Raw genomic sequence first — 27,689 nt, forward strand, 5'->3', positions numbered from 1 at the left:
CAAAACTGACTGTCCAAACAGCAAGTTAAGTGACCAAATCAGAGGTGTGTGTTCAGACAGCAGTCATTTACTGACATGGCTGTGCTAGTTGTCATAGTAATGAGGGCTGTGTGCGCGCAGTGGTGTTGGTGCTTCCTATCACTCAGAAGTTATGTAGCAAGCGAAGGTGACAATGCCTGCAATGAACATTTCCCAGTTGCTTTGAATGTTCAAAATCATAGTGTAAGAACACTTTAAAAGCCTCAGGTTAAGATACTTTCAAAACAAGTGTTGTTTGGCTAGACACAGCAGTCAACTAACTAGGTAGCTGTTTATCTTTCTAGCACATTCACTCATTTATTTGTAAACGATTAATAGGCTAGTTAGTTGGCACGTTCTTGTCAAGTGTAGCTAGCAAGCAACAAGATATGCCAAAAGTTTTTTTTAAACACTTGAGGGCAAATCAATCAGATTTGACCATTCAGACAAGTCGCATGGCCAGGAATCAGATTTGTAGGTGGCTTAAAATATCCTATTCCTATGTGCTATTTGACTGTTCAGACTGCAGGAAAAATGTTTTGAATCCGATATGCAAAAAAAAAATGGATTTGATGTGAACAAGGCTTTACAGGATCTTGAAAATACCCAGTGCTCTGTTCCACATGCTACCACCCTACACACATCAAATCAAACTTTATTTGTCACATGCACTGAATACAACCTTTCTGTGAAATGCTTACATTTCCTGCTGTCATAGCACCCTCTATTTGCTGCATACAGTCAAGCTTTCCTTGCCCTTCATCCTCCACCCAATTAACTATTACCTCCCTATACACCTGAAATCAATTTTGTTAGTATGGTAATTTTGTAAACCCAATTTTTGCAGTTCTGTACTTCAAAAATTGAATAAAATGAAAAGTTTTCCAATTAAAAAAGCGAGTGTTAGTTTCATTTGTATGCAGTGCACAGGTTGGTTACACCTTAATTGGGGAGGTAATGTCTGGAGTGCAATGCGTGGGATGATATCAAACACACGATTAACATGTTTGATGCCATTTAGTTTGCTCTGTTCCAGCCATTATCGTGAGCCGTCCTCCCCTCAGCAGCCTCCTGTGATGTAGTGCCTGTAGAAAGTCTACACGCCCTTGAACTTTTCACATGTTGTCAGTGCCTGTTTCATGCATTTAAAATAAGCATTTTTTTGCCCACATATCTACACCCCATATTCTACACATTTAAGGCACATTTTTGTGTTTAGAAAAATATAATTGGATAAGTCTCCACCCCCTGAGTTAATACTTGGTGGAAGCACCTTTGGAAGCAATTACAGCTGTGAGTCTGTTGGGATAGGTCTCTACCAACTTTGCACACCTAGATTTGACAATGTCTGACCATTCTTTACAAAACTGTCCAAGCTCTGGCAAGTTCTCTGGGGAGCGTTGGACAGAAATCTTAGTCATGCCACAAATTATTGATTGGATATAGGTCTGTGCTCTGACTGGGCCACTTAAGGACTTGACCTTTTTATTCCTTAGCCACTTCATTGTAGCTTTGGCTATGCGCTTCGGGTCGTTGTCATGCTGAAAGGTGAACATCTGTCCCAGTTTAAGCTTTCTTGCAGAGGGCAGCACGTTTTCCTCAAGGACTTTTCTGTGCTCCTTTTCTGTTCTATCCTGATAAGTCCCTGACGATGAGAAACATCCCCATAACATGATGCTGCCACCACTATGTGTTGGGTCTGCGACAAATGTAACATTTTGCATTTAGGCCAAAAAGTTACATTTTAGTTTAGTCAGACCACAAAACCCTTTGCCACAGCTACGATCTCTTGTGTTTTTTTACATACTTCAAAACTGTTTCAAGATGGGCTTCTTTGAGTAACGGCTTCCTTCTTGCCACCCTATGATACATGACCAGTCTTGGCCATAAAAGCCTGTTGCTCTTTCAAAGTTTCATCGGACTCCAGGTAGCCTCTCTGATCAGTCATCCAGATTGGAGGGCAGCCTGATCTAGGCAGGGTCTTGGTGGTGCTATACACCTTTCACTTATTAATAATCGTCCTGACCATGCTCCATGGGATATTCAAGGCCTTTGAATTATTTTTATACCCATCCTCTGATCTGTCCCGGAGTTCATTTGAAAGCTCATGGTTGAGTGTTTGCTTTGCAATTCACTACCGCTCGGAGGGAACCTGCAGGAACTGCTAAATTTATCCTGAAATCATGTGAATCACTACAATTTAACACAGGTGGAGGCCAGTTAACTTGGTGTGTGTGATTTTGAAGGTGATTGGTTACACCGGAGCTAATTCAGGATTGCTATTACAAGGGAGGTGGATGCTTATCCAAGCAAGCTATCAGTTCACAATTTTTGATTTTCAAAAATATATTTTTTTCACTTGGAAGTTGTGGGGTAGGATGCGATGATCAGTGGATAAAAAAAGCATTTTAATTCCAGGCTATAAGGCAACAAAAGGTGAACATTTTAAAAGGGGGTGTAAACTTTCTATAGGGACTGTGTGTGTGTGTGGAGATATTGATGAAGGGGGTGAGCGTGCTGACACGTAAACATGGGGTCACGGGTGGGTACCACTACGAACACATTAGTAAGAGTTGCACCTCTTTATTTGGCTTCTCAGTCATAACATAACAGCAAAAGATGGCTGCAAAAAGCACTCCTCGCTGTCCCGCCGTAGACATTTTATAGAAGGCATGATAAGTAGCCTGGTTAAACCAGGTTGAACACTGCTCACCAATGAAAACAATGTTGAGTGTAGCATTTACTCTGCTTCAACCAGGCTAGATAAGAACACCAATTTCATACAACTGACACTTGAGTCAAGTCATGGTGACCCTTTGATACAATTTTCACAAATACAAGGGACAAATGAGTTAAATGCTGGTATGACGAGCTGTGTCAGTCGTTTGATGTGCAAACCTAGGAAAATGGGCACTACAGAAGAGGCTCTCTTGACCTTCTACTTGATGCTTGCCAGTGAGTCATCGCCCCGGTTCCATCTCTACCCTTTCAGTGACTATTGGAGGCCTGGAAGGAGTAGTCTAAGTCGAGCCTCCGCCATATTGCCTTCCCCTATCCAGTCCTTTCAGTTCGTTGAACACAGGAATGAGCTAGGGGCCAAAATGATAGCCACTATCAAAATTACACTCACTGATGCCAATGACTTGGCAAATCATTAGCTCTGTTCGACTGACCAAAAGGCAAGTGGGGTTGGGGTGGTGGTTGAGTTGAGAGCAAAACAGTCCATTACAAATATCTCATCTTAAAATATACAGGACTACAAAGACACAGATTAGCAAATGAAATGTAATACAGTCATAATAACATAACAATAATAGATACAAGTGAAGATGAAAGTAAATAACTTGGGATAGTCATATATAGAACATTAATATGGGTAAATAAGAAAGGGGTGAACAAGAGGGAAATGGTGGAGACTGCTCTAGTGTCCACACATATCATATATCTTATGATTGTCTCCTAAGTTGACGTCCCAGTCATACTGCCAGAAGTGGAGGATCTCCTGCGTATTCCTGTGCTTTCGCTGCATGTGTGATGTAACTGGCTGTTTGCGGTAGGTTGAAAGCTGAACTTTGAAAGTCTATTGGTGTGGAGGGTACATTTGTTTGGGTGTGTAACGTCGTTCTATAAAAGATAAAATTGAATCTAGACGGAGAATATGTGCCATGCGAGTGGCGTGTGGGTTTTGAGGGCATTGCGAAAGTGATATTTCATGGGGAAACTGAATATGGCTTTGATGTGTGGATAAAACTAAACGTGTCAGCAATGTGTCCACAACTGCTCCTCCGCTCTTCTTTATAACAAAAATAAACGTCTTCTTAATTCAACCCTAAAAGAGTGCATAACACAGTGTTAGACATTCAAAAAGTACAACATTACATAATTAGTCATTCAAAACTAATAAGGGATGAAATACTGCCAATTTAAAAATACATCAATTAGTGTAAAGACAGATGGATCATTCATTTCAGTAGTAAAAGGGTAGATATTTTCTTCACAGCGGGAAATCTGATTCTATATCTGGGAAAAGCACTCAAATAGCGTTCATGTATGAGTGCTGATATAGATTAGTTTGGCCTATTAGATTATAATCAATTATATTATAGGGACTCCTACTCTTAGATGCTGTTTTAATATGGGCCCAGATTCTAAGAGAAACTTCTAGAAGGTACTCGGCTACTCACCGTGGTAGCGGTGGCCGGGGCGTTGCTGTCGTAGCTGAACAGACTCTTGTAGCGGCCCTTCTCCTCCTTCTCCTTGGAGCGGATCCTCTCCTCCATGGCCCTCAGCTCCTTAGCCACCGAGGGCCCCAGCGACGGGTCCAGCTCCACCACCTTGGCAAAGTCGGCCCGCGCCTCCGTCTCGTTCCACACCGCCGCGTGGGCCTTGGCCCGCTTGAAGTAGGCCTTCACGTTGTCTGTGGGGGTGGGAGGCAAGAGTGTGTCAATGGGAAAGAGACTGGTGTGTTCAAATGTTAAGTTTACACACATTTAGGTTAAGCAGCTGTTAGTAAGCAATAACACTTCAAAAGGACTTGTCATTCACTAGCAACAAGCCTGCTGTAGACCGATAAAACAGAACAGCAAAAGTAACAAATGTTTATTTTTAAAAGGGATTGCCTTAAGTAATGACAGTGCTGCAAAAAATTACACATTCGCTTTCAGAGCATAGCTTATTGTTATGTGAATTCAGCATCTCCACTTGATCCTAGGGCAGGGCTACACCTGAATGTATTCAGAAGTTTGTGACTCACCCTCGTATTTGGAGAGGATGGAGGAGCAGTGGTCCAGCACCTCGTAGTACTGACCCTGGATCAGCTGACACTGGCAGTAGTTCAGCATCAGGGGCGTGATCATCAGGTCCAGCTTGATCCACCCCTCATCGCCCGGACGCTCCTGATTGGAGGTGGGGCCAAGGATTGGGAGGAGTTAGAAGACTAGACACTTACTTAGTGTGGTTAAGACGTTCTATAGACGGGGAATGCATAGATCTCATTTGACGTGACAAGCAGAATGGCTAGTTATCTCAGCTAAATGAAAAGCATTTGTCTGAAGTGCTCTAAATGTTACCCTACTAAATAAAAATACCCCAAAAAGCATGGGGACCAGGTTTGAAGTCAGAAAGGTTTACCTTCATCTGCAGGTTCTTCAGACAGGCGATGGCGTTGTGGTATTTCTCGGCCGCCTCCTTCACGTCGCCCTTCTTGTACAGGGCGTTACCCTCCACGTGGATCTGAGGCACCACCTCCAGCTTCTCGTCGTCCGTCATCGCCCAGATGTCCAGTCTGAACGAGCCGGGCGTCAAAACCTGGGAGAGAGGCGTCAATCATATTATTCCATCAAAATGTATTTATGCAGTGAACTGAAAGGGGCATGAGTGCTGCTTGGGTGATAAAACAGATAGAAAACATTTTGATGTAGTGCTTTTAACAAAAACTGTTATCACAAAATGCTTTTACAGTAACCAGGCTTTGACCCCCAAAAAGCAAGCAGTAGCACAGTGGCAAAGGAAAAACTCTTGAGGACATAAACTTTGAAAGGAAGGGTGCCATCCTCCTCTTGAGGTCATGGTCGAAGTTCAGAGTTCATTTAACCATCTAGGTGAGACAGATGTCCATTTACTTAGCGCCCCAGGCAAGGAAGATGCTTTGCTGTAAGAAATAAGCAGTAGCACCGTGGCAAGGAAAATTCCCTGGATGGAAGAAACCTTGAGAGGAACCAGACTCCCCCTAATGGAGAAGAAATAAGCCCCCCCCCCCCCCCTCCCCTCACCTCCATGAGCTCCAGGGTGAAGACCAGGGGCTGAGGGTTGGCCTGGAGCTTGTCGAGGTCACAGTGGCCCAGGGAGTGGTGTGAGTGGATCTGAGCAATGCCACAGCAGTGTCTCTGGCCCTCCAGGGGGTCCTTCCCTGCACTGATGTTCCTCAGGGACTGGGACACCAGCGGGTATAGGGCTGTGTGCTGCAGGGAGAGAAAGAGAAGGAAAGAGGATGGTTACATTACATTCACTGGGACAAATTGAGGGACTGGTGGTTATGAAAGTACAATTAAGGCAGTTCTCTGAAGGGAAACAGTTAACAAAACATATTGACAAACCCTTGTAAAATTCCATAACGGTCAATGTTTTTGCCACAAATTGTATGTGTGTACAGATGTAACAGTCTCTAATCCATCCAAGTCAACCATATTAAGTTGGGCGACCCACCTTGACGTCACATGTGAAATCTGCCACCTCTCCCTCCCTCATGGTGGCAATGACTCGCTCCCACACGGCCAGCTTGAACTTCTTCCCCAAGATGAGTTCCATGGGCTTGCTCCGGCCCCCCATGGTCCTGGAGTCATCCAGCACCGTGCCATCACACAGGCTGGAGCGGTAGTGGAATATCACCTGTTGGAAAATTGAGGGGATAGAATGGAGAACGGGTATTACACAAAGTGGATAAATCATGAAATACACTGAACAAAAATTCTTCATATGCACAAAAAGCGTATTTCTCTAAAAAGTTTAGCACAATTGTGTTTACATCCCTGTTAGTGAGCATTTCTCCTTTGCCAAGATAATCCATCCACCTGACAGGTGTGGCATATCAAGAAGCTGATTAAATAGCATGATCATTATACAGGTGCACCTTGTGCTGGGGACAATAAAAGGACACTCTAAAATGTGCAGTTTTGTCACACAACACAATGCCAAAAATGTCAAGTTCTGAGTGAGCATGATATTGGCATGCTGACTGCAGGAATGTCCTCCGGAGCTGTTGCCAGAGCATTAAATGTTAATTTCTCTACCATAAGCCGCCTCCAAGGTTGTTTTAGAGAATTTGGCAGTACGTCCAACCGGCCTCAACTGCAGACCACGTGTAACCACGCCAGCCAAGGACCTCCACATCTGGCTTCTTCACCTGCGGGATCGTCTGAGACCAGCCACCCGGACAGCTGATGAAACTGTGGGTTTGCACAACCGATGAATTTCTGCACAAATGTCAGAAACCGTCTCAGGGAAGCGGATCTGCGTGCTTGTGGTCCTCACCAAGGTCTTGACCGGACTGCAGTTCGACTTCGTAACCGACTTCAGTGGGCAAATGCTCACCTTCGATGTCCACTGGCACGCTGGAGAAGCGTGCTCTTCGCAGCTGAATCCCGGTTTCAACTATACTGGGCAGATGGCAGACAGCGTGTATGCAGTCGTGTGGGCGAGCTGATGTCAACGATGTGAACACAGGGGCCCATAGTGGTGGTGGGGTTATGGTATGGGGCAGGCATAAGCTACAGACATCGAATACAATTGCATTTTATTGATGGCAATTTGAATACACAGAGATACAGTGACAAGATCCTGATGCCCATTGTCGTGCCATTCATCCACCGCCATGTCCATCCACCGCCACCGCCATGTCACCTCATGTTTCAGCATGATAATGCACATTCCCATGTACCAAGGATCTGTACACAATCAAATAAAACTTTATTTGTCACATGCACCAAATACAACAGATGTAAATAGTCCGGGTGACCATTTGATGAATTGTTCAGCAGTCTTATGGCTTGGGGGTAGAAGCTGTTAAGGAGCCTCTTGGTCCTAGACTTGGCGCTCCAGTACCGCTTACCATGCAGTAGCGGAGAGAACAGTGTATGACTTGGGTGACTGGAGTCTGACAATTTTTGGGGCTTTTCTCTGACACGCCTAGTATATAGGTCCTGGATGGTAGGAAGTGTGGCCCCAGTGATGTACTGGGCTGTACACACTACCCTCTGTAGTGCCTTACGGTCAGATGCCGAGCAGTTGCCATACCAGGCGGTGATGCAACCGGTCAGGATGCTCTCGATGGTGCAGCTGTAGAAATTGAGGATCTGGGGACCCATGCCAAATCTTTTCAGTCTCCTGAGGAGGAAAAGGTGTTGTCGTGCCCTCTTCATGACTGTCTTGGTCTGTTTGGACCATGACAATTTGTTGGTGATGTAGACACCAAGGAACTTGAAACTCATGACCCGCTCCACTACAGCCCCGTCAATGTTAATGGGGGCCTGTTCGGCCCGCTTTTTCCTGTAGTCCACAATGTCCCAGTTCTTCCATGGCCTGCATACTCACCAGACATTTCACTCATTGAGCATGTTTTGGATGCTCTGGATCGACGTGTACGACAGCGTTTTCCAGTTCCCACCAATATCCAGCAACTTCGCACAGCCATTGAAGAGTGGGTCAACATTCCACAGGCTGCATGAGGCAAATGGTGGTCACACCGGATACTAAATGGTTTTTCGAAAAACCAACATATGCATATCTATATTCCCAGTCATGTGAAATCCATAGATTCGGGCCAAATTAATGTATTTCAATTGACTGGATTTCCTTATATGAACATTACATTTTTTTGTTCAGTGTACATGATATGCATTGTATTGATGAAACAGTTTTTTCTGTTTTGTAACAGTAAAAGTTGTAGTCTCTACATAATCACTTCCCAGCAGGCCGAACATTATTATATACAAACGTTGGACAATAAATGCTGATAGAGTGAGCTGGTAAAAGGTTTATAATGCATGTCTTTCACAGATGAAAAAACTCCACAAAAAAAGAAATTCGAGATTTTATCAACAGGAAAAGAGGCAGAAATTCACACTGATTATCCAACAATACTGTCGATCATGCCGAATATCCAATTAAAACGTATAACTAATGTTTACCGACCAATAAGAGACGAACATCAATGAAAATGTGTCCATCCTGTAAAAGCCCCGCCCCCTTACAGTTTCACCAAGACAATTATCGTTTTTGCTCCAATAATTACTTGTTAGCTGATCATTTCTGTAAATAACAAACTATAACTCTGTCTACCAGAATTAACTAAAATAAGGTCATGTATGCGTCACCTCAGAACATGTAAAACCTCGATAATTACGCTCCATGCTAACGTTAGCAGCTAGCTAATAATGCTAACCAATTTAGCCAGCCATACGCATACAAAACTACTCTTTGAACGTGGATTAAATGCAGTATTTTATAACTCACCTTGGTCCCATCAGGAAACGTTGACAGATCTCCTTTGCCAGGACTGACCACTTTCTTCTGAATGCCTTCTGCGAGTAGCTTGGTAGCCAGTTCCTCCATCCTTGTATCCCCGAGTGTCAAAAAGCAGCCGATTGCCTATCTTCGGGAGCTTGAGAGAAACCGACACATCAATTGACGTCACTGCTGACGGCTAGGGATTTCAAGCAGTGATTAGATTACCTTCTACCAGTTGAATGCGATTGTCCATTGATTCTTTTTCACAACTCTTCTCCAACATTGATGTGGTTAAGTTTTCCCTACATACCAACATAATGCTTTTCAAAAGCTTATTGTATCCAAAAATCTGCATATAGGATACTCTTGCACTCAAATACTCATCCCATTCATTAAAATCTGGGATATGCGGCCCCACCAAACACATCAGAAAAATACCTAATACTTGATCGATAAGTTTGGCACCAACAGCATCACAGCCGTCCTAAAATGCCCATACTGTTCGCATTGCATTACTGCAACACCACCGCTACTAACAAACACTGACTCATGGAGACCTAAAAGTAATATACAAAAAAAAAAGTTTATTGTAGTTTCACAGTCATTATTTACTCACGAGACATGACAAACAGGGTAAATCAGACTCCCTTCTCTTCCATACAGGATGTGCAGGAAGCTTATTGAGGCACAAAGTGGTTGAGTCCATAGTAGTGGTCAGTATAAAGACAGGGTAAAAAGGTTTTACAAAATAAGAAAAAACATCCATGGAACAATATCTTTCTGTTACATAATTTAAAAAAGTATGATTCTGGAAATTGGACAAAAAAAGGTGTAGTGCAATGGGTCATTTTTCAAAATAGGGCAAGTAGAAGAACTTGAAGCCTCTTCTTCCCCGAACCGCACAGCTGATGTAAATCACATGGTACACTGAGGGAGAAGGAGAGAAAACAATTACCACACTGTTTTAATAATTTCTGTAGTAAATATATGAAGGTATAGTAGGCCGTCATTGTAAAATAAGAATGTGTTCTTAACTGACTTGCCTAGTTAAATAAAGGTAAAATAAAAATATTAATGCACATGTTGCCTGTATGTTATTTCATCTGCAGATTACTTGTATCAACATACAGTGACAAGTATGTGACAGTGGGGACTCCTACAGACCATTAAAGGAATGTTTAAGTTAACATTCCTCCCAAATGCACTGTCCAGACATTATGATTAAAAAGACAGGAGAAAAGCATGAAAGACGTGTGAAAAATGAAACACATTGGACAACACAACCAAGTCAAGGTAAAGAACGCTATATACCCCCAGGAATGAAGAGAAGAAATCCAGGGACGAAGAAAATGGCACTTGAGACACCTGTGGAAAAGGTCAAAGATCAAGTTGTCAAAGCCCACAGTAAAAGACAACCAACCAAGAACACAGACATCTTCACTGATTTGTGACAACACACACCACATTAACTGAGTCTCTTACCTGCATCCGGATTCAATTGTATTACGACACCAGTGAAAATGAGAGCTGAGAGAAAGAAAACATGGAAATTGAATGAAAAGGCAATATTTCAAGATAACAAACAAGAGATATGAGAAGACAAAGAGGAATTATTCTGAGGAAAAGTTCAGTGCCATGAATACATTACAATGGCTGACAATCGGTGGTAAAAAAACAAGACATAACTATAAAATATAAAGCACTGTACACAAACTAAATTTTCGACTGCAGTGTTCCCCAACCCATTCCTGGGCTCCGCTCATTTTTTTTCCTAGCCTAGTAATAACACACACAATTCAATGTATCAGCAAACCTTTGGTTAGTTGAATCAAGTGTGTTAGTGCTGGGCTGATACAAAAGTCTGCACACCTTGCGCGTTCCCCCAGGAATGGATTGGTGAAAAACACTGTTGGAGGAGAATCATGGGAGGTGTCATTTCTTTCAGCAGAGATGGTGTGACTTACCGACTCCAGTGACGAGGAGAAGGAATGAAGCGAGGACCACTCTTCTGTTCTTCTTCACCAGAGGGTGAGACGTCCATCTGAGGAAAACGGCAGGCCTTTCGTCAGTCGTTGTGGGTGATTGAGAGTGTTGGTGTGTGAGTACATCCTTGATCTTATGCAATATTGTGGGCATGGTTCAGTGTAAATGCCTTCTTGTGAATTACTGTTTGTGTGCGTGGTTAAATACCCGCAGCACTGTGCAGAGAGCTGGGTGACAGAACTCAAGGTGCTGAACGACCACTGGGAGCTGCAGTAAGACAGAGTAGCAGGATCACTGAGGGGGGGAAAAAAATGGAACGTTGTACATCTTTATTGATAACATAGAAAACAAGGAACACACATTTACATTTGAGGATGCCATTCTCATCTAGGTAATACCAGATGCAATCACAACATGCCAATGAAGACAAACCTGATTTTGAATAAGTTATTGAAAGAGGAATTGCCACTGCTGCCTAAGACGTCTTCATTTTCCAGATTCTGTGCGAGCAGAGAAAGTAAAATGTTAGGTCACTACCACACAACATTACACCCTGATATCACTTTGTGTGTGTGTGTGTGTGTATGATGGGGCATCACCTGGTACTTCAGACTGCTGCTGTGGTCAGGGGAGCCAACCACAGTGGAGGCCGGGTGAGCCTGGGGTTTGGCAAAGGACAGGGTACCGAACGTCATCTCTCCACCCTCTCTGTCTTTCTCTCGGCCCTTCCATCCTTCCTTCTCTCCATCGGACACCCCTTCGTCCTCTCCCTCAAGCACAAACGCATCATCGATGCTGAACTGCGTTGCCATAGCTGGCGGTTGCCAGTACTCACACCTTGCTGCTGCTTTGGTTGATATACACTGTGGGTTGAGGGGGAAATTCAGCAAACAATCAAAATGTACAAAAGCAGATTTTCTACCCAAGGGCCATATATGTGGACGTCAACATAGGGCTCTGATCTAGGCTAAACTAAAGTTATGGGTTAAGTGGATTCGTCTTGTGTTAGCTGTTCGACATGTGTGAAATCGACATCATACAGCCATTGGGTTAATGATTAACCACATTGAAGCTTAGGCTGCATGTCGTTTTCAACAAAGAACATTCTGCTATATTTATTAGATTCTTTCCTTTCGTATTTGTAACGTTCATCTGAATTAAACAGATCTTGCGTAAATCTTTGATAAACCAAATTGTTAACAACTCCATTGCCACTGTACCCTCCAACCCTGCGATTTGCAAACACGTTTTTCGTAGATAAGGACATTAAGCGGCGTACTAGTAACGTTATCCGGTTGAGAAACGTTAGCTAAGTGGTAGAAATAACATAAACAAAGAACGTTGCTAACTTATAAACACAAATGCGTTTGTCGTCAACGTACACTATTATCGAAAGCTCTGAGATAAATTATTGTAAAAAAAATTAAAAGCAACTTTTAAGTAACTACTTTAGCACTGTTGTTCTGTCAACATTGTCTGGTTGCACTGCTCCGCTAACGGCTAGAAATAAAACTTACTCTTTTTCAGGCGATTTTACTTTGACTTTCCATGTTCACATAAATACATTATTTACTGTAAGCTTTTGTTTGCAATATGTCATACAAATCACAGCATACGGACTGCAAAAACTTCCCAAAACTTTAGGCTTCGTATTTGCATCCGGTTCCGGATGGAACATGACTGAGTGAAAAGTATTCGGATTCGAATACGCCCAAATGAAAAGACTCTACTAATCGATCACTGACTTGCAATGTCGATCTATCACGTACTTGGGGCAAAAAGTATTATACACAAAAGAACACATTGTATATTTTCATTCGTTCATGTTATGTTAATAGCATAACAACAAGCGGCACACGGAAGTATTAGATCGATGCATATTTGTAAAAAATTGACTTTATCAATGCTAATCAAGATGAGTATACATAACTATACAAAAAAATACGAAGATAGACTTTAAATCCTAAACAGTAATAATACTGGAAAAATATTGAACAAAAATATAAATGCAACATGAAACAATTTCACAGATTTTACTGAGTTACAGTACAAATCAGTAAATTGACTGGGAATTCAGATATGAATCTGATGGTCATAGATACCTTCAAAAAAGGTAGGGGCGTGGATCAGTATCTGGTGTGACCACCACTTGCCTCATGAATCTCCTTTGCATAGAGTTGATCAGGCTGTTGATTGTGGCCTGTGGAATGTTGTCCCACTCATCTTCAATGGCTGTGCGAAGTTGCTGGATGTTGGCGGGAACACGCTGTCGTACGTGTCGGTCCAGAGCATCCCAAACTTGCTCAATGGGTGACATGTCTGTTGAGTATGCAGGCCATGGGAGAACTAGTAAGTTACTCTAGAAATTACATTTTCAGCTTCAAGGAATTCTGTACAGATCCTTGCGACATGGGGCCGTGCATTATCATGCTGAAACATGAGGTGATGGCAGCGGATGAATGACAATGGGCATCAGGATCTCGTCACGGTATCTCTGTGCATTAAAATTCAGTTGTATTCGATGTCCGTAGCTTATGCCATAACCCCACCGCCACCATGGGGCACTCTGTTCACAATGTTGACATCAGCAAACGGCTCGCCCACATGACGCCATATACAGTTGAAGTCGGTAGTTTACATACACCTTAGCCAAATACATTTAAAAAACTCAGTTTTCACAATTCCTAACATTTAATCCAGTAAATAATCCCTGGTTAAGGTCAATTAGGATCGCAACTTTATTTTAAGAATGTGAAATGTCAGAATAAAAGTAGAGAGAATGATTTATTTCAGCTTGTATTTCTTTCATCACATTCCCAGTGGGTCAGAAGTTTACATACACTCAATTAGTATTTGGTAGCATTGCCTTTAAAGGGCTTCGTGATGGCCACTCCAATACCTTGGCTTTGTTGTCCTTAAGCCATTTTGCCACAACTTTGGAAGTATGCTTGGGGTCATTGTCCATTTGGAAGACCCATTTGCGACCAAGCATTAACTTCCTGACTGATGTCTTGAGATGTTGCTTCAATATATCCACTTAATTTTCCATTCTCATGATGCCATCATTTTTTGTGAAGTGCACCAGTCCCTCCTGCAGCAAAGCACCCCAAAAACATGATGCTGCCACCCCGTGCTTCACGGTTGGGATGGTGTTCTTCGGCTTGCAATCATCCCCCTTTTTCCTACAAACATAACAATGGTCATTATAGCCAAACAGTTCTATTTTTGTTTCATCAGACCAGAGGACATTTCTCCAAAAAGTGTGATCTTTGTCCCCATGTGCAGTTGCAAACCGTAATCAGACTTTTTTTATGGCGGTTTTGGAGCAGTGGCTTCTTCCTTGCTGAGCGGCCTTTCAGGTTATGTCGACATAGGACTCGTTTTACTGTGGATATAGATACTTTGTACCTGTTTCCTCCAGAATCTTCACAAGGTCCTTTGCTGTTGTTCTGGGATTGAATTGCACTTTTCAGACAGAACGCATCTCCTTCCAGAGTGGTATGACGGCTGCGTGTTCCCATGGTGTTTATACTTGCGTACTATTGTTTGTACAGAAGAATGTGGTACCTTCAGGTGTTTGGAAATTGCTCCCAAGGATGAACCAGACTTGCAGAGGTCTGCAATTTTTTGTCTGAAGTCTTGGCTAATTTATTTTGATTTTCCCATGATGTCAAGCAAAGAGGCACTTTGTTTGAAGGTAGGTCTAGAAATACATCCACAGGTACACCTCCAATTGACTCAAATGTTGTCAATTAGCCTATCAGAAGCTTCTAAAGCCATGACATCATTTTCTGGAATTTTCCAAGCTGTTTAAAGGCACAGTCAACTTATTGTATGTATACTTCTGACCCACTGGAATTGTGATGCAATGAATTATAAGTGAAATAAACTATAGCTTGTTAACAAGAAATTTGTGGAGTGGTTGAAAAACGAGTTTTAATGACTCCAACCTAAGTGTATGTAAACTTCCAACTTCAACTGTACGTGGTCTGCGGTTGAGGCCGGTTGGACGTACTGCCAAATTCTTTTAAATAATATTGGAGGTGGCTTATGGAAGAGAAATGCAAATAAAATTATCTGGCAACAGCTCTGGTGGACATCAAAACTTGACTTCTTTGGCATTGTGTTGTGTGACAAAACTGCACATTTTAGAGTGTCCTTTTATTATCCCCAGCACAAGGTGCACCTGTGTAATGATCATGCTGCTTAATCAGGTGGATGGATTATCTTGGCAAAGGGGAAATGCTCACTAACAGGGATGTAAACAAATTTCTGCACAACATTTGAGACAAATAAGCCTCTGCGTATGGAACACTTAATTTCATTTTATTTCAGCTCGTGAAACATGCGTTTATATTTTTGTTCAGTGTGTATGGGAGCTTTTGCCAAATAACCATGTGATTTTCGGTAAATCAACCCGTACAAAGTGCAAACACACAAGACCACTAATCAAACAATAAACAGATAACTAATTTGTTTTGGAGAGAGCAGGGAAGGGAAGGACATACACGTACTGAATACAAGCAGTAGATGAACACACGCATTAGGACGTGAACTCTTTTTTCCCAGTAGAGAAAATATATCATCCTCCTTAGACTATTTCTGATGCTGTAATATTTGCAAGTGACCTGCAGTGTGAGTACACTTTTTAGATGACTTTCTAAACATCTACCAATGACTCAATCATGATAGGCCTACTGTCATAAGGATATCATGGTTAGTTACTCTAGAAATAATATTTCGGATATTGTTTATCTATGTTGTTATAACTGCAAATGATATGTCTAATACTTTGCTTGTTGCACTGAGAAATGAGGCATGGGTGAATGGCCCACCGGATTAGGAAAGAATGCATGAATATGTGCCAAACTAAGCTTGCTTTTGTGTTCTATTGATTTTCTCCATTACCACTGACCCTTTGCCCGCTATGTCCCGCCATCCCTTCCTACCTCTTCTCTCCCCCTCTATCTTTCTTCATCTTCCCTAGATGAAGATTTCAGTCCTATCGTGTGTCTCCCTCCTGCTCGTCTTTGAGGTAAACACGAAGAGACAGTTTCCTGGAGAATGATTAAACACACTCTTGGTCTGAAAAGCGTGCTAAATGGAGAATCTCTGTTGAAAATGCTTTTTAGTCCCGGGTCCGTTGCCTGTATTTACAAAGAGTAGGATTGCTGTTCGGCTTTAACTTTTAGATCATAATGAATATGATAATATGGACAGGGCAGACCTGTCGCTAGATCAGCAGTCCTACTCTAAGACACTTTTTGAATACGGGCCCAGCAGTGTAGGCGAAAATCTGGTTCTGGGAAAACTGGCCCATTTTGAATTGTAATATTAATGCGTTTTTTTAGGGCAAATGCTAATGTAGGACAGAGACACCTCATGTACCTTACAGCCTCCACCTTCTTGTTTGGTTTTCCATCTCTGTCTCTCGATCCAGCTTTTCTCTTCCTCCATTGGGGTCCTGCATGGTGTACCTGGCTCCACCCTGGTCATCCCATGTCTCCCTGGCCAAAAACAACAAAGCTTTGCTGGGGCTAAGATCACCTGGAAATACAATGACTCCCTGGTTCCAGACTACCCAGAATCCTCAGAGCAACTCAAGCTCTCCCCGGATGGCTTCTTTCTGGAAATCTCTCCTGTCAGTGTAGCCAACGAGGGGGAATATGAATGTGTGATCAAGCAGAATGATATGGAGTGGCAAAAAGTGCACATAGTCCAGGTTGATGGTGAGGACACATACTGCCACCTTCTATTTTCATCACATCTGCCTGTGACGTGATGTAGGCCTTTCTTGAAATAGACACTCGGCTTGTGGTTTTTACACACAACTTTATTTTAAAAAATCATGTTACTTTAGATTATTTGTGTAAAGTGTGCCTACATTTTTATACTTAGGAATGAATCTTTGATTCCATGTTGAGGAGAGAAACAGGACGACAACTTGATCAGAGGGTTTAGATTACAATGAATAAGGCATTCAGTCAATTTAAACACACAGCCCCAGAACTTCACTCTATTCATAGATTGCAATTGTTAAACTGGTGAAATATGGGGCCATTTTTTTGTTGCAGTTTAGCAAACTCTTCAGGTCAGCAAACATTGCATTCATTTTGAGGTTGGCTCCAGAAATCAACTCTACTGTTTTGTCTTTCATCTTGTTCTCTATCCCTCCAGTGTCCAGCAGCTACATTCTCAAGGTAAACGAAGGGTCCACTGTGAATTTACCTTGTGAACGCCCACCATCCAGCAAAGACCAGGTCCATTGGTACAGATATGATAAAGTAATGATGAACGGCACACGGAAGCAGTTGAATCCCACAGAGACTGGAGAAATGGTGGCTGGTGACAGACTAGAATGGCTTTTTGGCCCCTTTGAAAAAGACATGACAATAACACTTAATGGTGTCAAAATGGAGGATGCCGGCATGTACTACTGTGAGACAGCTGAGGAGGGCAGAGACAGCAGCAACTTTAATACAATTGAGCTAATTGTGGAAGGTACGTTTAGCTAACCTTCTATTACACGCTCAAACATTTGCATGTATATACACACACACACACACACGTTTGTTAAATTGGTGTAATTCACAAATGTAACATCAATTGGTTCCGAATAGCCCTAATGCCCAAATGTTAGACTCTCACCTGCAATGTTCAAGACACTGTTATGCTCTAGATTTGTTGAAATTATAATAATAGTTTGCCATTTCTTTTAGCTGCGCCCACCGTTCTTCCTTACTCCTGCGTTGGGTTCATGACCCCCTGGGAATCGTGTCAAGACGAGACCAGCAGGTCGTGGGAGGCCATGCTAAAAGAATCCCTCAATGAGTTCTCCATGAAGCTTTATGCCCATCTCAGCCAATCGCAGCCCATGAAAAACCTGCTCTTCTCTCCAATCAGTATCAGCGGGGTGTTAACCCACCTGTTACTAGGTAAGAAAGAGAGGGTGAGGTTTCTTTAAAAGGGAACATGGGGAGGGGTTGTCCAAGTGCACTCATACTCTAGACCTCAGTTTTTTTTTGTTTTTTTTTAAATAAAGCAACATTCTTGATATAAACTCTTACTGTGTGAATAATAGACTCATGGGGAGCCAAGTAAAATACCTACTGTATCATTCTCTCCCTCTCTCTCTCTCACTCTCTCTCTCTCTTTCTCTCTCTCTCTCATGAGGTGCTCGTGGCAAGACAAGGAGAGACATGGAGACAGCTCTCTGTCTGTCTCACGACTTCTTCTGCGTTCATTCCGAGATGAAGAAACTGAAGCTGAAACTTCAGGACACACTGAAGATGGCCTCTCAGATCTATTACAACCCCAGTACTACCAGAGCACAATTAGTACTCATGATAATTATAACTTATTCTCCAGCTATAATTTCGAATTCTCGTCGTATATTGTCAATTTAATCATGAGTCGCAGACACCCCTTAACTCACTGTCTGTCTGTCCACCTCTCTGACATTCCCTCTCTCTCCCACCTCAGACATGAAGTTGAGTGAGTCCTTTACCAACCAATCCATGCAGTTCTACGATGCGGATCCAGTCAAATTGACCAATAGTAGTGAGGTAAACGTGGAAATGATCAACAGTTGGGTGGCGAAGCAGACAAATAATAAAATCAAAGAGCTGGTCGACTCTGTTCCTGCCCACACCGAACTGGTACTCCTCAATGCTGTGTATTTCAATGGTCAGTATCATGTGTGTGTGTGTGTGCGTGTGATCAAAGTAAGATCTTGATAAGCACCGATGCTCTATCTATCTGATAGGATATAGTCTATCTTAGCGGAGTTTGTGGATTATAAACATATCTGTTTTAGGTCAATGGAAGATGAAATTTGATGAAAAATCAAAGAAGTCTTCATTTCTGAAACTGAATGGTGATACTGTGAAGGTGCCTGTCCTCTACAGTGCCAAATACAAATTGGCTATGCAATACGTCCCGGCAGTGAAGGCACAGGTAACCATTTTGATTACACACACCCACACCTACATGCATAGCTACACTAGAAGCAGTCACACACACAATCTACATAACATTCTGACCTTGTCTATCACCCATAGGTGGCGATGTTCCCTCTCTCTGGTGAAAGTAGCCTGTTCATCCTGCTCCCGCCCACTGCCAAGCTCTCTGACCTGCAATTGGTGGAGGGGAAGATGACGGACAAGGCAGTGAGTCAGATGGTGGAGCAGATGAATCAGGTGTCTCCCCAGGCCACCGAGGTCACTCTGCCCAAAATCAAACTGGACGTCCGGACCGAGATGAACACCCTGCTCAGGAAGATAGGTCTGTCTGTATGCATGTCATGTCTGTGTCTATCTGTCTGTCTTTTAGCTTACCTGCTGCCTGACTTTTGGAATTACAAGACTTTTGTTATAGCCACCTGATTCAATTAATCACCAAGCCCTTGATTGGTTGAACCAGATGTTTGTGCTTGGCTACTACGGAAAGGTGCACACCCAGATGCAGGAATGAATTTCCCCAGGTCGTTCTAAGTCAACCTAAACCAACAAAACAAATTCCAATCATTTATATACCTCTGGCTTTTCTTGATTTGCCTCTCTCACTTCACTCCCTCCCTTTCTTCGATCTCCCTCTATCCTTCTCTTTTTCCTTCTGGCCCTCTTCGCTCTCCTTCTCCATATCCCCCTCCTCTTACTCCCCCGCCGCTTTCTTCCCTTAGGTTTGTCTGAGCTGTTCGACAGCACCAACCTGTGTGGCCTCTACTCCGACAACGAGTTGCTCCTGACGGACGCCCGCCACCGGGCCTTCCTCTCCCTGACGGAGCAAGGTGTGGAGGCTGGTGCGGCCACTTCCCTCTCTTTCTCCCGCTCCTTCTCTTCCTTCTCAGCCCTCAGGCCCTTCCTGATGATACTGTGGAGCGACCAGGCCAAGGCCCCACTGTTCGTGGGCCGAGTGACCGAGCCGTGAGAGAAGGAGGAAGAGAGAGGGTGCGAGAGTAGCATGCATATAGAAAAAGCCATGTTTGCAAAGGAAAGGACATTAGCAATAATATTAGCAGTATTACTTCATTGAGAGATTGTGCTTTTTGACGATGCTGTACGTTTAATCATCAGTGCGTTTCATCATATAATATAAATCGATATACTCATTATAATGACATGTTCATTGTAACTTCGTAGAATGACTATCAAAGTGTTTTAAAACGAAATGCTTGCGAGGGCTCGCTGTAGGTTGTCACAAAATGCATGACTTGTCAAAGAATAAAAGGTGACAACATCTCTCCACATGTGGTATGGAAATCTTTTTTTGGGGACAAATGTGACATTTAATTCACTCTTCTGTCCAACAACGTACACAGTAAGCCACTCAAACGGGTTCAGTTTATTTTGAGAAGTAGTTCCACAAATTCACCACAGGATGACAATCACACCGTATGTTCCACATAGAGATAGACAGTACAGTATGTCAGTGAGTACACAGGGATGCTGTAACAATAGTTCTCCCCCTACACCATGTCTCCCCATTCCATTAATGTCATTAAAGGAAGACAATGTCAATATATAGGACGATAAAGGTTTTAAAGCAACGGCAGAACCGAGTAAAGCATAAAATTGAGCAAGTTACCCTGAATTATCCCTTCTTTTTTTTCTTACAAACAGTAAATTACAAACCAACGAGTACACAGCAGCGATGATAGCTGTAACAGATTTGATTGATGATACCATGTCAAAGATATCAACCAGAAAGAAAATGGCATTGATCAATGTTAGTTACAATGTTAGTTACATATGCATATATATGACAATTGTTACACATGCATTTCTTTATTAGAATGTTAAGATGCATACGTTTTTTTTTTGTCACATGATGAACAAAGTCAAATTCGCTTGACCGACAACATATCAAAATAAAAGGCAGAGATAGAGAGAATCTGAGTGAAAATAAACCACCAGATCACCTGGACAAGAGAAGAAATATCTCCCGTTGTTACATCAGAACTTCAAGCCTGGCTTCCCATGATAAGGAATATCCCGGGGAGGGAAGTACCTACATACTAAGTAACTTGTGGAATAGACACTGGCTGGAATGCGGTTTTAACCAATCATCTTTCAGGATTAGACCCACCCGCTGTATACATACGCAGTATAACATACAAAAAAACAAAACATGAATGCATCTTTGACAACATATCACATAGTGATATCGGAGATGTTTATCATCTGATTATTCATTTCACTGTTGTTGCTGCGCGTGGAGAGGCTTCCTGTATCGTCGTTGGTGTGCATAGAGAAGAACAGATTCCGCCCTCTCCACTCCACCACCATCTTTGTCAAGGTCAATCAACGTGCGTTCTTGGTGACCGCGAAAGACTAGACGAGCTGAACTTCTCACTCGTCGTTTCAGAGTTCAGTACCTAGTTTTGACAATCCATGATCCATGTCACAGTCCCCCTATATTTGACCCCTAGCCATGCTGAATCGTCTTAGTTTTTTTTTGCTATCCATGATGACGCCTTCATTCAAACCTTTGTTCAAGTACAGAATTACGAACACAGAGATCCCAGACAACGATTAGAAAGTAAGAAAAAGTCCAGGAGACTGTTGACTGACTGAAATGTCTAATTCACACTACAGGGCTGACCCAAACCATACTGTGCTGGCCTGGATATTTTCTTTTCACATTGTCCTTTTTTCATTCCAGCAACTACAGTAGATGAGTAACCAGGCCAGTGTGATACAGCTTGGCTTGACTTGGCTATGTTTGTCTCAGTAGTGTGAAAAGGGTAACAGTGTGCTTTAGTGGGCCAACGTTGGAACTATAAGGTGTCCAAACTGTAGCCAGGGGCCACAGGGTTGGGCCTCTGTCCTTAGTGTGGTTAACCCCTCGAGGTCTGTCTCTGGTGAAGGAATACGTGGTGAGAAGTCACGGTCTACTTTATGCTAGTGTTTTTTGTTGTTGCGAGGGATGGTGGGGGAGTGAGGTGTCCATGAGTGTGTTTAGATTCAATGCATGAACACGCACACACACAGACATATACACAATGCACACACACACACACACACACACACACACACACGTCTTGTCAGTGTCCTTTGATCCTGCATGTACATTAGTCCATGATTGTCCACACTGTCCAGTGGTCGAGCCTCAGGGAGGGATTGTTGCCATGCTGAGTATAATTCATCACAGCCAATCTCTCTTTCCTCCAGGGAAATCTCTGCTGTCCATCCCTGCAAGTCTGGCAACCCATGGTAGTCTTTTAAGCTCTATGGGCAGTCCTCTCTCATAAAAACAGCCTGGGTAGTCTCTCTCGAATAGTTCCCTAAACAAACCCTAACTCCTAGACCTAGACACTTCTTGATATTTACATTTACATTACATTTAAGTCATTTAGCAGACGCTCTTATCCAGAGCGACTTACAAATTGGTGCATTCACCTTATGATATCCAGTGGAACAACCACTTTACAATAGTGCATCTAAATCTTTTAAGGGGGGGGGTTAGAAGGATTACTTTATCCTATCCCAGGTATTCCTTAAAGAGGTGGGGTTTCAGGTGTCTCCGGAAGGTGGTGATTGACTCCGCTGTCCTGGCGTCGTGAGGGAGCTTGTTCCACCATATGATATGCTCGACTAAGACATGAATAGATGAGTAAATTGATAAAATCTCAAATTAACCTATTCCTTTGGTTACAGGTGGAGTTTTTTTCCCATATTTCTCACACAAATAGTTTTTTTTATCTCCATGATGGAACATTTGAAAGTCATAAGAGACTCACCGAAATTGAAAAAATCCTGGCATTTATAAATAACATCTTAGTGTAAGGGCGCCTTAAAGAAGGAGGAAACTCTACGTCCTCGACAGCTACTGGGATGTGCATGCCTTTGTTCCAGCACGTACACACCCAATGACACTTATTGTCGTCCAGACTGCATTAGGCTGGAGCTGGAGCAAAAGCCTGCATACCCAGTAGTTGGTATTTGATAACCCCTGATAACCCCTCTTTAGAGCAGAGGGCTATAGTTTGTTTGAGACTGTGCTGCAGAAATCTCTCTGTGTAGCCTTCAAGTCACTCAAAGTCAAGGGTCAAAGGGCACAGAGCAGGGTTTAGAGAATAATCCAGACTGATGGTTATCTTGTGTGACTGTCACCAAGGAAAAGTGACTCACTGGACTGCCAGCCATACTGGTGCACATGTGACAGGACATCAGTTTGTTAGACCAGGGGGACATCCAGGGAACATAGGAGTGAGTGTCGTACTGTAGGAGTGAGTCTTGTCTCTTTTTTTCTGTCTTTCTTCACAGCTCCATGCTTTGGATGGATGGAGACATTTGGAGACATGCTTACAGACAAACACCCACACGCTCATTCACACAAAAACACACGTGCCCACACATTTGTATGCAAAATGTATGCACACACAAACACTCGCTCGCTCACACACAAAGACACATACACACAGGATAAGGGGAGATACAGACACCCACTGTCATCACGTACAGACATCGGACAAGTACACAGAGACAGTACCGTCAGACGGATCCTTTTGTGCTTTAACGTCATGGTGTGCCAGTTTGCATCAGAGCGACAACCACCATAATAAAAATCTATAGCAGGTGACTTACCCAACTTGTCCTCGTCATTTGGGTACTTTGTATAGTAAATCAGGGATGAAGAGGGGGGTAAGCACATGCTAACGCTGTTAACGCACCTTGGTGAATACTGTTTTCACACCTATTACGCTAAATTAGCGCTAGCACTGTTAGCGCTGTTAGCACTATTAGGGCTGTTAGTACTGTTAGCATTGTTAGCGCTGTTAGTACTGGTACCATTGTTAGCACTGTTAGCGCTGTTAGCATTGTTAGCGCTGTTTGTATTGCTAGCATAGTTAACGCTCGAACTGAGTCATGGGTAACTGCATATGTGGAGTGTGTCTGAAAGTTGACGTGTCGAAAGAAGTGGGTTGATCAACACAAGCGGGTATATGGAAAGCAAATCATTAAATTGGGCAGATTTGTTGGCTAAAGACCGTTTTGCGTGGCTGACTGGGCTGCGCGAGGAGTGTATACGCCAGTGCGAATGTGCCGTTGTTGTTGTATCGAGGTGTCTGCCAACCTGAGGTGCTTCCCACTGGGCAGCCGTATCAGCTGTGTCGCTAGCAGTAGCTAAAGTGGACATTTTTGCCCTCCCATTATTTTATTTAAAGTGGGATAGCAGCCTACACAATAAATAGCTAATATTGATAACTATCTAGACGTCACCTTGATACAACCTACTCAAGGGCATGAACTGCAACAACACCGGGTCTGTCGCTTCCACTTGCTAAGCACTTTTGTCCCGCAACGGCGTGGGAAGTACAGTGAGGGAAAAAAGTATTGGAGCCCCTGCTGATTTTGTACATTTGCCCACTGTCAAAGAAATGATCAGTCTATAATTTTAATGGTAGGTTTATTTGAACAGTGAGAGACAGAATAACAACATAAAAATCCAGAAAAACGTATGTCCAAAATGTTATACAATTATTTGCATTTTAATGAGGGAAATAAGTATTTGACCCCTCTGCAAAACATGACTTAGTACTTGGTGGCAAAACCCTTGTTGGCAATCACAGAGGTCAGACGTTTCTTGTAGTTGGCCACCAGGTTTGCACACATCTCAGGAGGGATTTTGTCCCACTCCTCTTTGCAGAACTTCTCCAAGTCATTAAGGTTTCGATGCTGACGTTTGGCAACTCGAACCTTCAGCTCCCTCCATAGATTTTCTATGGGATATGGCCCCGTCCATCGTCCCTTTGATGCGGTGAAGTTGTCCTGTCCCCTCAGCAGAAAAACACCCCCAAAGCATAATGTTTCCACCTCCATGTTTGACGGTGGGGATGGTGTTCTTGGGGTCATAGGCAGCATTCCTCCTCCTCCAAACACGGCGAGTTAAGTTGATGCCAAAGAGCTCCATTTTGGTCTCATCTGACCACAACACTTTCACCCAGTTGTCCTCTGAATCATTCAGATGTTCATTGGCAAACTTCAGACGGGCATGTATATGTGCTTTCTTGAGCAGGGGGACCTTGCGGGCGCTCCAGGAATTCAGTCCTTCACGGTGTGGTGTGTTACCAAATGTTTTCTTGGTGACTATGGTCCCAGCTGCCTTGAGATCATTGACAAGATCCTCCCGTGTAGTTCTGGGCCGATTCCTCACCGTTCTCATGATCATTGCAACTCCACGAGGTGAGATCTTGCATGGAGCCCCAGGCGGAGGGAGATTGACAGTTCTTTTGTGTTTCTTCCATTTGCGAATAATCGCACCAACTGTTGTCACCTTCTTACCAAGCTGCTTGGCGATGGTCTTGTAGCCCATTCCAGCCTTGTGTAGGTCTACAATCTTGTCCCTGACATCCTTGGAGAGCTCTTTGGTCTTGGCCATGGTGGAGAGTTTGGAATCTGATTGATTGATTGCTTTTTTGGACAGGTGTCTTTTATACAGGTAACAAACTGAGATTAAGAGCACTCCCTTTAAGAGTGTGCTCCTAATCTCAGCTCGTTACTTGTATAAAAGACACCTGGGAGCCAGAAATCTTTCTGATTGAGAGGGTGTCAAATACTTATTTCCCTCATTAAAATGCAAATCAATTTATAACATTTTTGACATGCGTTTTTCAGGATTTTTTATTGTTGTTATTCTGTCTCTCACTTTTCAAATAAACCTACCATTAAAATTATAGGCTGATCATTTCTTTGTCAGTGGGCAAACGTACAAAATCAGCAGGGGATCAAATACTTTTTTCCCTCACTGTAGCTACCTAGTGTAGCCAACATCAGGGTGATAGTCACAGTAAGCACACACATATATCTCATTCAAGCAACAGTACACCCATCATTAGTACTTTTAATAAAAAATTCTAAGTTGTCAGTTTTGTTCACTGAAAATATAAAAATAATTGTAGCAGTGAAATACAATTTGCGCTCATCTTCTGGCTTCAAAACTGAAGTCCAAACACTTGCGGTATGGTAGTTGCATGGTAAGAAACAGCATAACAACACCGCTCGGTCAAAACCGTCTAACCAATAACAGAGCGCTGATGTTACCCCCATCGTTGTTGATCCACCCACTTTATTCGCCGCAGCCACTTTCAGAGACACACCAAGTATGCAGTTACCCATCCTAGAAGTGTTATAGCAGTTAGCATTAGCGTTGCTAGACGCCAGTCATCTCAACCGGACGTTCAGCACTCTTACCCGCCTTTTTCAACTACATCCCTAGTAGAAACAACATGTGACTACAACGTTCGTAACAAGACCTTGTTGGGCAATGGGCCCAAAGGTGCTTACAGACTGTTCCAGTATTGTAGTTACAGTGCAGGTAAGATATTCTACACTATTAATGTGTACATTTGAATGACTGAAATGCCAGTGACTTCACAATATTGAGGGCTAAGGTCAAATTTGTTTGCACCTTCACATTAAACATTTCATTGAGGGACATTTTCACAAATGTATTTACTTAGAAAAAAGCTACATTGGGATAATTACCTACTATTATGATTTGTATTATAATTACTATTATTATTATTATGTCATCATTATCCAGATCATTATTGCATGTTTTATCATTTTATTACTTTATTACTTTATTATTTCTTTCTTTCTTCACCATTCATTGATTATCGTTTAATAATTGCGATAAAGTGTGTGTGTATGTCAGTCACTGCGGGGGGGCCTCCGGAGGGGCTCCTTGCTGCGTGAGGGTGTGCCAGTACTCAACTTTCTTGCCGATGTGTTTGAGACACTCGAACCAATGTTTCAGCCTCACTCCCTTGGCATTTATGCCCAGTTCAACTCCGCCTGTGAGAGAGGGAACAGGCGGAGAAGGTGGAAGGGAGAGAGAGACAGACAGAGAGAGATAGACAAAAAGAGAAAGAGAGGAAGAAGGAGAGAAGAGAAAGAGAAAGGAAATCTTTAACCTTAAGTCAGGTCGGTGAGTCATCAAGAAAAACATATGTTTTACATGAACAACCTAGCGACAGACATTCAGACAGACAGAAACGCAGACAGATCCACAGAGAAATAAACAGAGAGACACGGGAGACACACAGGGAGAGAGAGAACAGCAAGAAAAAGGGGAGCGATTAAGAAAGGGGGGAATTGATAAATAACGATAAATTGACAGATAGGAAACGAGAGAGAGAGATGAACAGAGAAAGACAGAGTCATCACTGGGGGGGCTTCATCAGACAGACAGAGGTTTTCCTGGCTGTGATTGCATAGTTGATGGAGTGTGAAGTTTTCAACACAGTATTTAACAGATGCCGGATTTCACAACATCTCAAACACGCTCAATAGCTCATCTGTGGCCCCACTAAGCCTTGGTATTATACTCAGATACAGTGAGAGGTGTGGGGGAGGTTAATGCTGTTCTCTTACATAACTCACACTCCCTCGGAACCAGACATACACACATGAACACACAGTCCTCACAAGTATAGTAACACAAACACACACACACAGATCCCACTGGGCACAGACTTCAATTCAACGCACCTCGCCCAAGTTTCAGAGAGCAAGTGTGTTTGGATAGTCGTCTCACGTACCTTCCTAATGACCCCTTTTCATTCTTGCCACCGACAAACACAGACACACACACAGTGGTACACACACCTGACCTGTTTGCCCAGTTTGTCTAGGCCACTCAAGTACCCCCCTAATGACCTTCCAATCCCCCCCCCCCCC

General features: G+C 42.9%; 4 protein-coding genes across 5 annotated transcripts in view; 1 reads left to right on the forward strand and 3 right to left on the reverse strand.

Annotated features, from left to right (window-relative positions):
• Window positions 1-2,585: 2,585 nt before the first annotated feature.
• LOC115191956 (AH receptor-interacting protein) lies at window positions 2,586-9,185 on the reverse strand. The gene is made up of 7 exons (XM_029750015.1): window positions 9,028-9,185; window positions 6,223-6,405; window positions 5,790-5,978; window positions 5,149-5,325; window positions 4,772-4,913; window positions 4,203-4,435; window positions 2,586-3,847 (listed from the first exon to the last, which is right to left on the reverse strand). The coding sequence occupies exons 1-7, from the start codon at window positions 9,124-9,126 to the stop codon at window positions 3,842-3,844; spliced, it is 1,029 nt and encodes a 342-aa protein (XP_029605875.1). The 5' UTR covers window positions 9,127-9,185; the 3' UTR covers window positions 2,586-3,841.
• Window positions 9,186-9,585: 400 nt separating this feature from the next.
• Window positions 9,586-12,707, reverse strand: LOC115191957 (transmembrane protein 134). The gene is made up of 8 exons (XM_029750017.1): window positions 12,522-12,707; window positions 11,604-11,867; window positions 11,437-11,504; window positions 11,212-11,298; window positions 10,986-11,062; window positions 10,504-10,548; window positions 10,333-10,386; window positions 9,586-9,948 (listed from the first exon to the last, which is right to left on the reverse strand). The coding sequence occupies exons 2-8, from the start codon at window positions 11,814-11,816 to the stop codon at window positions 9,866-9,868; spliced, it is 627 nt and encodes a 208-aa protein (XP_029605877.1). The 5' UTR covers window positions 11,817-11,867; window positions 12,522-12,707; the 3' UTR covers window positions 9,586-9,865.
• Window positions 12,708-15,480: 2,773 nt separating this feature from the next.
• LOC115191959 (plasma protease C1 inhibitor) lies at window positions 15,481-20,249 on the forward strand. 2 transcript variants are annotated; one of them, XM_029750020.1, is made up of 10 exons: window positions 15,481-15,639; window positions 15,992-16,039; window positions 16,445-16,733; window positions 17,182-17,505; window positions 17,724-17,939; window positions 18,178-18,321; window positions 18,487-18,690; window positions 18,821-18,960; window positions 19,065-19,287; window positions 19,685-19,932. In XM_029750020.1, exons 2-10 carry the CDS (start codon window positions 15,992-15,994, stop codon window positions 19,930-19,932), a joined length of 1,836 nt encoding a protein of 611 aa, XP_029605880.1. In that variant the 5' UTR covers window positions 15,481-15,639. The 2 variants fall into 2 exon arrangements, with proteins under 2 accessions (XP_029605880.1, XP_029605879.1); XM_029750019.1 differs by lacking the exon at window positions 15,481-15,639 and adding an exon at window positions 15,702-15,720 and having other exon boundaries at window positions 19,685-20,249.
• A 6,355-nt stretch (window positions 20,250-26,604) lies between these two features.
• The window catches only part of LOC115191960 (double C2-like domain-containing protein beta), a 46,650-nt gene continuing 45,565 nt past the window's right edge, over window positions 26,605-27,689 (reverse strand). Inside the window, exon 11 of the mRNA XM_029750021.1 lies at window positions 26,605-26,804. Coding sequence (XP_029605881.1) covers window positions 26,665-26,804 — 140 coding nt within the window. The 3' untranslated portion in view covers window positions 26,605-26,664. The remainder of the gene's footprint in view (window positions 26,805-27,689) is intronic.

Source organism: Salmo trutta, chromosome 4 (assembly GCF_901001165.1).
Source record: "Salmo trutta chromosome 4, fSalTru1.1, whole genome shotgun sequence".
Lineage (NCBI taxonomy): Eukaryota > Metazoa > Chordata > Actinopteri > Salmoniformes > Salmonidae > Salmo > Salmo trutta.

What these genes read in the sequence shown, in the direction of transcription:
- LOC115191956 (XM_029750015.1), bottom strand. Translation starts at nt 9,126, where the DNA reads ATGGAGGAACTGGCTACCAAGCTACTCGCAGAAGGCATTCAGAAGAAA. An exon ending in CGTTTCCTGATGGGACCAAG is followed by an intron (nt 6,406 to 9,027) that starts GTGAGTTATAAA and finishes ATTTTCCAACAG; the next exon opens with GTGATATTCCACTACCGCTC. An exon ending in CATCCTCTCCAAATACGAGG is followed by an intron (nt 4,436 to 4,771) that starts GTGAGTCACAAA and finishes CCACCCCCACAG; the next exon opens with ACAACGTGAAGGCCTACTTC.
- LOC115191957 (XM_029750017.1), bottom strand. Translation starts at nt 11,816, where the DNA reads ATGGCAACGCAGTTCAGCATCGATGATGCGTTTGTGCTTGAGGGAGAG. An exon ending in GCAGCAGTCTGAAGTACCAG is followed by an intron (nt 11,505 to 11,603) that starts GTGATGCCCCAT and finishes CTGCTCGCACAG; the next exon opens with AATCTGGAAAATGAAGACGT. An exon ending in TCTCCTCGTCACTGGAGTCG is followed by an intron (nt 10,549 to 10,985) that starts GTAAGTCACACC and finishes TCTTTCTCTCAG; the next exon opens with CTCTCATTTTCACTGGTGTC.
- LOC115191959 (XM_029750019.1), top strand. An exon ending in AATTGAGCTAATTGTGGAAG is followed by an intron (nt 17,506 to 17,723) that starts GTACGTTTAGCT and finishes CATTTCTTTTAG; the next exon opens with CTGCGCCCACCGTTCTTCCT. An exon ending in GTTAACCCACCTGTTACTAG is followed by an intron (nt 17,940 to 18,177) that starts GTAAGAAAGAGA and finishes CTCTCTCATGAG; the next exon opens with GTGCTCGTGGCAAGACAAGG.